The 12,409-nt window shown below is 46.2% G+C and overlaps 1 protein-coding gene across 3 annotated transcripts in view; it reads right to left on the reverse strand.

The window, feature by feature from the left end:
* Positions 1–12,409, reverse strand: part of POLB (DNA polymerase beta) — a 63,145-nt gene that overhangs the window by 5,753 nt on the left and 44,983 nt on the right. For 2 of the 3 annotated variants that reach the window (XM_081334066.1, XM_081334067.1), the window contains one exon: positions 9,795–9,881. The exons of the other annotated variant lie outside the window; for it this stretch is intronic. In XM_081334066.1, the coding sequence (XP_081190192.1) occupies positions 9,795–9,881 (87 nt within the window). The remainder of the gene's footprint in view (positions 1–9,794; positions 9,882–12,409) is intronic. 3 annotated transcript variants of the gene reach the window in all.

A 12,409-nucleotide genomic window follows, 5' to 3' on the forward strand; every position in this document is an offset into this window, starting at 1 on the left:
GGGATTAAAAAAGAAAGACTGACTACGTTTGATTATGTATCACCATGGCATTAAAACAAAATTCGAACAGTGTGTGAAAAATATAGGTTCCCTAAACGTCTGCTGGCTACATCTATACTTTTTCCTTGCTAGCACTCTATTGCCTTCTTTTTAGCCTTGTTCCAAATTCCCAGCTTAAAAAAGGCAAGGCACTGGGAGGTGAAAGTTACAGAGACTGTTTAAGCAGGTTGCTAAGCAACCTGTTCACACTCGGCCCTTCTTACCCTCCCACTTTTAAATTAGCCTGTACGGATCACATTTCCTTCGATTTGAGCCATCTGAAGGCCTGTTGCTGCGATGCATTCTGCTGCTCTGCAACCTGGCTGCCTGAGGAGAATTTGGGTCTCCGTTCTGAGCGTTCTATGGGGAAAAAAGCCATGGATATATCACATATAATTGAAGATTGTAATTAGTTGCGTGTGCATGTTCAGCAAGTGTGATGTATTTGTGCTGGCATTTCTAGGCCTCTTTCCAACCACATCCAGAAAAATTTGTAACAAACATTGGAATTCTTAAGGCCATGTTCCCCAGCAATCTGTTACTGGAAGGAAAAAGCAATCCCTGCTGCGTTACTGATACCAGAGAAGCATTTGCATGTATGCAGGTATCCTTAGGGTGCCATAGTTATGGATGAGAAATATTGGTTGCAAAGTTGGCATTTATGGATGTAATACAGATATTTTGGACTTATTTTTGTTTCTTTGCACATTTGATATTTTTTAAAAGGCGTATGCATAGGCTTATGCACATATGTAACATCTTTTGCTAGGATACATGACCACTGCTTTTCCAGAATGTGAAAAGTGAAAGATTGTGACTAAACAAAATTTTAATGCACAGATAATACCACCAGAAATTATTTTAGCCTTTTTAATAAATGTTATTTATGTTAAGCTCACCATGGAAAACATCATATATTGTTATGTATATACTAGGCTAATTATTTAAAGACTGAAGTGCAACATAACTAGATTCTAAATAATCTATTTTTCAAAACACACAACAGTCCAAACAGTAAAAGTAAAGTCCAAATTAAGAATATTTCATTCTTAAGAATTGTTTAATTTAAAGTGGTTTAGTTGTAATAGATGGTTAGATTCAAAATAGTTTTCAAGAGCATCTACAAAAGATACTACTTTTTTTCTAGCATTAGCTATTAGACATATTACATTGAGAAAAATGTTTCTCATTTCTTTCCTGTTACCTTTATTGATTTCATTGCAGAGATGTTAACATAGGAAATAGATTATTTTGTTATCTAATTTTACCTTCCAAAAGACAGAAGCAGATGAAAAATGTGAGGTTCTTTCCTGTTGGCTTTTTTGAATTAGCTGTTTTAGATTCTAAAAGTTTAGTTCCTAAAGAAGTAACCCTGTAAATAATTTTAATGTCCTCCTCTAGTGCAGGCTCTTTTATGACTCAAGGACTTCAACTCCCAAAATTCCTGAGCCAGCATGGCTCAGCTTGGAAACCTCTCCCTTTCCCCTCAGCATGGCTGACTCAGGATTTTTGGGAGTTGAAGTCCATGAGTCATAAAAAGGGCCAAGATTGCCTAGCCCTGCAATAGGGTTTCAGAGGGAGCTTTTTTTGAAAAAAAAAAGGGTGCCAGAACGCCGTTCTGAGCGTTCTATGAGAAAAAAAGCCCTGTGTATAGGTGTTCGCAGATTCATTGCTTGATTATCTTTTCCAGAATTTTCCTAGGTATTGAGGTCAGGCTGATAAGTCTGTAGTTTCCTGGATCCATTTTTCCCCACTTTTTTGAAGTTGGGAACTACATCAGCTCTGGTACATGCCAGAGTTCTGAAGGAGCTGGCAGATGAGATCTCAGAACCACTGAACCGTATCTTTCAAAGATCCTGGAGCACCAGGGAACTACCAGATGACTCCAAAAAGGCTGATGTAATTCCCATTTTTAAAAAAGGAAAAAATATATCCAGGAAATTACAGACCTATCAGCCTGACATCACTACCTGGAAAAATTCTGGAAAAGATAATCAAGCAACGGATCTGTGAACACTTAGAAGCAAACAAAGTCATAACCAGAAGCCAACATGGATTTGTCAAAAACAGATCATGCCAGACAAATCTTATTTCATTCTTTGACAAAGTGACAAAATTAGTGGACCAGCCAAATGCTGTGGAGATAATTTAATTTAATTTAATTTAATAATTTGATTTCTATACCGCCCTTCTCCCGAAGGACTCAGGGCGGTGAACAGGGCAATACACAATAAAAATCAGATACAAAAATTAAAAAACCATTAAAAACCAATTAAACATCATGCCCATAAAATCAATACATATTAAGTTAAAAACTAATTTTAAAAAACCCAACCCCACCCCGTCAGACCAGGCCAGCTTGTTCGAAAAAGAATGTTTTAAGATCGCGCCGGAAGGAGCGAAGGTCGGGGGCCGTCCGGACCGGTAAGCTGTTCCAAAGGTCTGGCGCGCCCACAGAGAACGCTCTCCCCCTGGGGGTCGCCAATCGGCATTCTTTGATCGGCGGCACCCTGAGGAGGCCCTCTCTGTGGGAGCGCACTGGACGGAGGGACGTTGACGCCGGTCGCAGGTGTTGCCGTAGGTAATCCGGACCCATGCCATGAAGGGCTTTGTACGTCATAACTAACACCTTGAACCTCACCCGGAGAGCAACCGGTAGCCAATGCAGCTCGCGGAGCAGAGGTGTAACATGGGAGTATCGGGAAACTCCCAAGACAACTCGCGCGGCTGCATTCTGCACCAGCTGGAGTCTCCGGGTGGACCTCAAGGGCAGCCCCATGTAGAGAGCATTACAGTAGTCTAGACGAGAGGTCACGAGCGCATGAGTGACTGTGCGCAAGGCATCCCGGTCTAGATAGGGCCGCAACTGGCGCACCAGGCGAACCTGGGCAAAGGCCCCCCTAGTCACAGCTCCAATATGCTCTTCCAAAGAGAGCTGTGAATCTAGAAGGACCCCCAAGTTGCGAGCCCTATCTACGGGGGGGTAATAGCTCACCCCCCATAGCCAATGATGGAATAATCGGAATTTCCCGGGATGCCGGCACGAACAGCCACTCAGTCTTGTCAGGGTTGAGTCGAAGCCTGTTCCTCCCCATCCAGACCCGGACCGCCTCCAGGCAACGGGACATCACGTCGAGGGCATCGCTGGGGTGGTTTGGGGTGGAAATAAAAAGTTGGGTATCATCAGCATATTGGTGATACCCAACTCCAAAACCACGAATGATCTCACCCAGCGGCTTCATATAGATGTTGAACAGGAGAGGCGAGAGAACCGATCCCTGAGGAACTCCACAAATGAGAGGTCTCAGGGTCGATCTCTGCCCCCCTGCCAACACCGACTGCGAACGTCCCAGGAGGTAAGAGGAGAACCACTGGAGAACCGTGCCTCCCACTCCTAACCCCCTGAGACGTCGCAGCAGGATACCATGGTCGATGGTATCAAAAGCCGCTGAGAGGTCTAAAAGGACTAGGACAGAGGAACAACCCCTGTCCCGAGCCTGCCAGAGATCATTCACCAGCGCGACCAATGCCGTCTCCGTGCTGTACCCGGGCCTGAAACCCGATTGGTACGGGTCTAGGTAGTCAGCTTCCTCCAAGAACAAAGGGAGCTGATGCGCCACCACGCTCTCAACAACCTTCGCCAAAAACCGAAGGTTGGAGACCGGACGATAGTTGTTTAAAATTGCTGGGTCCAAGGCCGGCTTCTTGAGGAGGGGTCTCACCACCGCCTCCTTCAAGGCGGCGGGAAAACTACCCTGACTCAAAGAAGCAGTAATCACTGCCTGGAGCCAGCCTCGTGTCCCATCCCGGGCTGCATAAGTCAGCCAGGAGGGGCACGGGTCCAACAAACACGTGGTGGAGCTCAGCTTCCCCATGATCTTGTCCACTTCTTCAGGGGTCACAGGATCGAACTCTTCCCAGATTAAATCGACAAGACCGCCCGTATCCTCTTCGACAGACTCTGCCCAGTCGGCGTCCAAACCGGTCCGGATCCGAGCGATTTTGTCCGACAGAAATCGACTAAACTCCTCGGCTCGACCCTGCAAGGGTTCCTCCCTCACCTCCTGATTAAGGAGAGAGCGAGTCACCCTAAACAGGGCAGCCGGGCGATTCTCTGCGGACGCAATGAGGGTGGCAAAGTGGTTAGACCTAGCCACCCTCAATGCTACGAGATAAGTTCTCGTAAACGACCTTAGTCGTAACCGGTCGGATTCGGATCGGCTGGACCTCCAACAGCTCTCTAGGCCCCGTCTCCGACGCTTCATCTCGCGGAGCTCCATGGAGAACCATGGGGCCCGTTGGGATCTGCGTCGGGTCAAGGGCCGCATGGGTACAACTTGGTCGAGTGCCTCTGTGGCTGCCCTTTCCCAGGCTTCCACCAGGGCATCGACCGAGCTGTGAGCAAAGGAGGCAGGTGGGGGCCCAAGCGCCGTTTGGAACCGCTCAGGGTCCATAAGGCGCCTAGGGCGGAACCATCTTGTTGGCTCAGCAACCCCACGACAGGGAGTGGCAAAACGGAAGACCATCCGCAGGAGATGATGATCGGTCCATGACAGGGGTAAATTAATTGGGGAACCCACCCCAAGATCATCTAACCACCGTCCAGATAGAAAAACCAGATCGAGCGTGTGACCCCCTCCGTGAGTTGGGCCCAGAATAACCTGCTTCAGGTCCATGGCCGTCATGGAAGCCATGAACTCCCGAGCTAACTCAGATGATCCCCCCAGGGATGGTAGGTTGAAGTCACCCAAAACTATAAGTTTGGGGAACTCAACCACCAACCCTGAGAGGATATCGAGAAGCTCAGGCAGGGCTGCTGCCACGTGTCTAGGTGAAATATACACCAACAGCAAGCCCAACTGAGCTCTGGGACCACATCTCAGGAGGAGGGACTCACACCCGGCTATCTGGACTATGGTGGCCTCCCGCGGACATAAGGTCTCCCTCACAACAACTGCCACTCCACCGCCCCTACCTTGAGCCCTAGGCTGGTGCAGCACCCGGAAACCTGATGGGCTAAGATCAACCAGGGGGACCCCGCCCTCTGGGCCCAACCAGGTCTCCGTAATGCAAGCCAGGTCCGCATGCTCCTCCTCAATCAGATCGTGAATGAGAGGTGCTTTATTCATTACAGACCTGGCATTAAAATACACGAGCCTGAGCTCAGGTGGCTGCTCATCCTCGCTCCCGGTACCACGTGCTGAAATCAGAGGGTCGGAGCGCATCACCGCTTGAAGACAGCGGGGACGCACCCCCGGGTATTGATGTGGCCCTCTGTTCCTACACCTGCGGCCATTCCCAACCGCCGTGGGAATAAATAATCCCACACCCTGCTCCGGGGCCCCGTAAACCCCCAGCCCGGCCCCTACCACGGCGCGATCAGTCCCTGACCTGGTCTGAGAAACGGTTGGTGGAACCCCCCTAGTTTCCAACCGAGCCGATGAGCCCACCCCCCTCCCTAACCCCTCAAAACATTTAGCTAAAAAACACACCAGGGGCCTCTTATTAAATTTGGAAGAGAGGCTCCTGTCCCTGCCCAGCCATCTCTCGGGGTCCCAATAATTGGGTCCGTCATCAGTAAGGCATTTGACAAAGTTGACCACAACCTACTACTTGAAAAGCTAGAAAAATACGGTATGGATAGCATCGCCACTGAATGGATTCATAACTTATTTATTTATTTATTTATTTATTGATGGGATTTATATCCCGCCCTATCTCCTGAAGGACTCAGGGCGGCTCACAATAAAACATATAATAAGTGCATAAATCAAGATAAATGAAATTGAGAACATCAGTGCAATAAAAAATTAGAGAATTTAAAAATGAATTAAAAATACTAAATATAAATTAATTAAGATGCCTGTCAGTCTAGGTCAGCTTGGTGGAACAGGTGTGTTTTGAGGCCGCGGCGAAAGGATTGGAGGTTTTGGGCTATCCGAAGCTCAGGGGGGAGCTGATTCCATAGGGTTGGTGCTCCCACAGAGAAGGCCCTCCCCCTGGGGGTCGCCAGCCGACATTGCCTAGCTGACGGTACCCTGAGGAGGCCTTCTCTGTGTGAGCGTACTGGACGATGGGAATTTGTTCCCGGCAGCAGATGGTCCTGCAAGTATCCCGGACCTAAGCCATGTAGGGCTTTAAAGGTAAGTACCAGCACCTTAAATCTCACCCGGAGGGCAACTGGTAGCCAATGCAGCTCCCGCAGGAGGGGTGTAATATGGGAGTATCGGGAAGCTCCCATCACAACCCGCGCAGCTGCATTCTGCACCAGCTGAAGCCTCCGGGTGGTCTTTAAGGGCAGCCCCATGTAGAGAGCATTACAGTAATCAATACGGGAGGTAACGAGTGCGTGGGTGACTGTACGTAGGGCATCTCGGTCCAAAAAGGGGCGTAATTGGTATATAAGACGAATCTGGGCAAATGCCCCCCTAGCCACGGTTCCCATGTGATCTTCAAAACTGAGTCGTGAATCTAGGAGGACGCCCAGATTGCGTGCTTTATCAATGGGAGGTAACATCTCTCCTCCTATAGTCAGAGATGGAACCTCTTGGACTAAACGAGATGACGGTATGTACAGCCACTCAGTCTTGGCCGGGTTGAGTCGAAGCCTGTTTTCTCCCATCCAAATCTGTACCGCTTCCAGACAACGGGACATCGGCACTCAATGTGTAGTCCTCAATGAAACTGCATCTACATGGAAGGAAGGAAGCAGTAGGTATGCCAAGGTTATGTTTTAGGTCCAGTACTCTTCAACATCTTCATCAATGATTTGGAAGAGGGAATAGAAGGGGAACTCATGAAATTTGCAGACAACACCAAGCTGGCAGGAATAGCCAGCACTCCAGAAGATAGGCTTAAGAAGGATCTTGACAGACTTGGGCCCTATGTAACAAAAGGGACCCTATCTAACAAAATGAAATTCAGTGGAGAAAAGTATCATTTTACATTTAGCAAGAAAAAAACAAATGCACAAGTATAGAATAGCTGGTACCTGGCTCAATAGTAGTAACTGTGAGAAGGATCTCGGAGTCCTAATGGACAATCACTTAAATATGAGCCAGCAGAGTGCTGCAGCTGCCAAAAAAGCCAACACAGTTCTAGGCTGCATTAACAGAGGGATAGAATCAAGATCTCATGAAATTTTAATACCACTTTATAATGTCTTGGTAAGACCACAATTGGAATTAATCCAGTTCTGGTCCCCACAATATAAAAATATGTTTAGGCTCTAGAAAGAGTGCAGTGAAGAGCAACAAAGATGAAGGGGGTTGGAGGCTAAAACATATGATGAATTGTTGCAGGAATTGGTTATGTCTAGGCTAATGAAGAAGACTAGGGGATGACATGATAGCAGTCTTCCAAAATTTGAGGGGCTGTCACAGAAGAGGGGGAGGTTACTTATTTTCCAAAGCACTTGAGGGCTTCTGATGAACTGAAGCAATAAGTGCAGGCTTGTTAAAAAGTCATCCAATCTACAACTAAAGAGAAATCTCCTGACAGTAAAAACAATTACCGTATATACTTGAGTATAAGCCGACTCGAGTATAAGCCGAGACTCCTAATTTTACCCCAAAAAACTGGAAAAAGTTATTGACTCGAGTATAAGCCGAGTATAAGTATAAGCTTGGCCCCTTCTTAGCAACATATCTATATTCTGTGCCACGACGAGCCGCTCGTTGACTCTGGCAGCATCCCGGAGCTGGCTCGGCCGCGGTTCGCAGGGTCCGCTCATCAGGCTGCCAGGCTTCCTGGCAGCACATCCCGCAGGGAAGGTCTGCTAGGGAGGCGGCAGTCAAGCGTTGTTTCCCTCCTCGTGCGTGTGTGTGTGTGTGTGTGTGTGTGAGACCTGCGGGAACGGCTGGTAGAGGTGGCGGCAGTCCGGCGTTGTTTCTCCCCCTCGTGCGTGTGTGTGTGTGTGTCAGACCCACGGGAATGGCTGGTAGGGAAGCGGCATTCCGGCATTCCCCCCCCTTCCTGTGTGTCGAGCCCACGGGGCTTGACACACAGAGAAACGCAAATGCCGGACTGCCGCCACCTTTACTAGCCATTCCTGCGGGTCTGACACACACACACACACACACACACACACGCACGAGGGGGAGAAACAACGCTGGACTGCCGCCACCTCTGCCAGCCCTGCAAGCCTCTGCCGCTTTTCCAATGTGGAGATTTCCAGAGGTATTGGACTTCCAAGGAGACGCAGACTGCAGGGCAAGTCGGCCGAGTGCCTTGGCGACATTCCGGCAAGGCAAAAGGCACAAAGGGGGCAGGGGTCCCTCAGGCCGGCTGGGGAGGGGGAAAGCGCGTGCTCTCGGCTGGCTTAACCCAGTTCCATTTTGCAAGGCAAAAAGGAGCCGGGAGAGGGAAGCAGGGAGGAGCTCTCCGCCCACCCTCTCTCCCGCCTTTCATTCCCCGCGTTGAACAGCGCGAGTACACACGCTACGTGACTGGAGACGCATCCCTCCCTCCGGCCAGCTTGTTCTGCTCTCGCTCCGTCCGTACAAAACAACTGTTATCCAGCTTTATTTACTCCTGCCCGAGCCAGCAGGGCTTACGTTCTCCTCTTCTCCCCCTCCCCCTCACTGGAGCGCTGCCTGCTGCCTTTATTCCCCCCCCCGCCCCCTCCGCAGAACAAAGGAATGCGAGGCGCCGAGGCAGCGCCCTCCAGCCAGCCCCTTCCAGCGCGCGCGCTTCTCGCCCAGTCATAACAACCAACGCCTTAAGGACTGCTGCGAGTCCTCCGGCTCCCTTCTCCGGTCGCCGCGGCCGCCGTCGCCCTCCGCCCCGGCAGAGGCTTGCAGGGCTGGCAGAGGTGGCGGCAGTCCAGCGTTGTTTCTCCCCCTCGTGCGTGTGTGCGTGTGTGTGTCAGACCCGCAGGAATGGCTAGTAAAGGTGGCGGCAGTCCGGCATTTGCGTTTCTCTGTGTGTCAAGCCCCGTGGGCTCGACACACAGGAAGGGGGGGAATGCCGGAATGCCGCTTCCCTACCAGCCATTCCCGTGGGTCTGACACACACACGCACGCACGAGGGAGAGAAACGCTGGACTGCCGCCACCTCTACCAGCTCTGCAAGGCTCTGCCGCTCCCTTCTCTCAGCAGCCTAGCCCGAACGAAGGGACAGTTCTTTTTTTTGTTCACTGGAGTATAAGCCGAAGTGGATTTTTCAGCCCAAAAAGTGGGCTGAAAAATTCGGCTTATACTCAAGTATATACGGTAATCAGTGGAACAGCTTGCCTCCCAGAATTGTGGGTGCTCTATCACTGCAGGTCTTCAAGGAAATGTTGGACAGCTATTTGTTTGGGGTGGAACAAGGTCTCCTGCTTTGATGATTAGGGAACTGAAGGCTAAAACATGAAGAATGGTTGTAGGAATTGGGTATGTCTAATTTAAAGAAAAGAAGGACTAGGGGTGACATGATAGCAGTGTTCCAATATGGAACACTGGAAAAAATGAATAGTTCTGGGGTTTTCTGAATCATTTGCCCAGTTCAGTATTCTGCAATCTGACACATTTTACATATGTTGGGTTCACATCTTCCCAAATTCCCAGGCAACATTGCCAACCATGGCAAAGCATCTCAATCAGGTTGGCCACCAGGCCACAGAGGTGAGGAAGTCTGATGGAAGGTGGTCATGAAACCACCTCTGGTCAGAAGAGAATCACAGATCAGCCCTCAAGGAGGCTATAATATTCCCCTGAAAGACAGGACTTTTTAAGACACATAAAATATTTGTTTAGGAAAAAAAGAAGACTCACCATGAATTTGGTTTCTCCCTTTGAGAGTGTGTCTGTAACAAAGCGAATGCTTTCCAGCTGCTCCACAACTTGATGCAAAAGCTTGGGCTTGAAAAGAAACAACCTCGTCACAATCAGGAAGAGAATCAAACTGCTTGAGAATGCTATTCTGGTGCCTCATCTGGACCTCAGAAAAGTTTAGGAATGGTTTCAGTCCCTGCACAGGAAATTTGGAAAGACTGGAATTACTGTCCTTGGGACAATCCAGGGAATAATAACTACAGAGGTTAATATTTGTACACCAGGGCTGAACTATGGGATCCTCAGTGCTCTCTGAGCTTGGTCTTTTTCTTGTAGGCGTTTCATGACCCAACTAAATAACATCATCAATGCCAGGAGGGAATGGGGGTGTTAGTCTCTTTTTATATATTAGTGGCTTGCTGTGTTCTTGGTGCTTTCTTGCTCTCAACTGAAACTATGATTAAGTTTCTCCATACTGTATGTTGTGAAATGAACATGTTTTCGTCACGTCTTCTGACTGCTACTTGGTCTTCATGGATGTGCTCTGCTCTTTTTCTTTTTATTAAAGAGTTTTAGAAAAAATTTTTTACAATACATATCCCCAAAAACCACCTGACCCAAACCACCCCCTTCCCCCCCCCCACTTCCCAGAGCTGAATACAGGGTCATAGATATAATAATCATATTCTAACTAAAATTATCCATTATAAAATTAACCAAATTCATAATGTGCTTTAACTCCCCTTTAACATTGATACATTCAAATTATTAAAAACATAATAATAACTTAAACAAAAATATAATCAATACTAATACTAAAATTAATAACAATCTAAAATCTACTCATAAGCTAAATGGAACTTTTTAGTCCCATATTTATTCTGAATATAATCTATCCATCTCCTCCAAACTGAAATATATCTTTCTTGTGAATGATCCTTCAAATAAGCAGAAATCTTAAGACATTTCTGCAAGATTCGATACCTTAAACACCCATTCTTCTATAGTAGGCAAACTATCCTTCTTCCAATATTGTCCCACCAGTAACCGTGCTGTTCTTATCAAGTTCAACATCAAATTGATTTCTTTAGTATCACAATCTACAACAATGCCCAATAAAAACAATTGTGGAGAAAACTTTATCTTTCTCTTAAAAATCTTTTGAATGTTCCACCAAATTTTAATCCAAAAAGCTTTTATATTTCTACAAGTCCACCACATATGAAAATAAGTAGCATCTAAACTACCACATCTCCAGCATTTAGACTGTAGTTTAGGATACATATTAGACAACTTTTTGGGATCCAAATGCCATATATAAAACATTTTATAAAAATTTCTCTTAAATTTTGAGCCTGAGTAAATTTAACATTTCTGACCCAGATTACCTCCCAAGTATCCAACGGAATTGGTTCCTGTATGTTTTGTGCCCACTTTATCATACAATCTTTAACTAATTCCGTTTCCAAGTCCAATTCAATTAAAACGTTATATATCCTCTTTATATGTGCACGATTTAAATCTCTAATTTGTTTTACTAAGTTTTCATCTGTAATTGAAATGCCAACCTTCTGATCCAACTTCCACCTAGCTTTCAATTGAGTATATTGAAACCAAGAGTAACTTATGTTTTCTTGTTTTAACTCATCTAATGATTTAAGTTGCCAATTATTCCCTTCCAATCTAAGTAATTCCTTATAGGAAAACATATCCAAACTCACTCCCATAGATACACCTTCTATCGCGTGTCCGGGAATTCCCCAAATCGGTATTTTATAATTTAACTTATAATAATACTTTTTCCAGACACGCAGCAAGGCACTTCTAAGAATATGAGATTTAAAAGCCCTATCTACCTTTTTATCATAAAGCAAATATGCATGCCATCCATAAACCAAATCCCAACCCTCAAGGTGAAGTATTCTTTTATTAGTTAAATTAAGCCAATCGCTAACCCATGTCATGACCACCGCATCATAATACAATTTCAAGTTAGGCGCCTTGAGTCCCCCTCTTTCCCTAGCATCTTGCAGAATCTTAAATTTAACTCTTGGTTTCTTCCCCGCCCAGATAAATGTATTAATACCCTTCTGCCATTCATCAAGGCTGGCATCCTTTTTCAATATAGGTATCATTTGAAACAAAAAAAGAAACTTCGGCAGAACATTCATTTTAACAGCTGCGATTCTTCCCAATAGAGATAATTGTAATTTTTTCCAATTACGGTATTTAAATCCTTTTGTATCTTCAACCATAGTGTTTCATAGTTATTCTTATATAATTTTGCATTTGAAGCTGCAATATACACTCCCAAATACTTAACCTTTTTTACTATTTCAAAACCTGTTAGTTTAATTAACATTTCCCTTTCACTCATAGACATATTCTTAGACAATATCTTAGTCTTATTACTATTTACCTTAAACCCTGAAACCTTACCATACTGAGTTATAATTTTCATCAAATGTATAACCGATTGTATCGGTTGAGATAATGTCACAACCAAGTCATCAGCAAAAGCTCTCTGCTCTTTTTCTTATACTGCTTATTGTAGAAGATTCCTGTTTTTTCTTCTGGGACTGCTGGCTCTTTTGGTTTACTTCGGATGCCAAGTG

This window comes from Vipera berus (genome assembly GCF_964194415.1).
Source record: "Vipera berus genome assembly, chromosome: 8".
Classification (NCBI taxonomy): Eukaryota; Metazoa; Chordata; class Lepidosauria; order Squamata; family Viperidae; genus Vipera; species Vipera berus.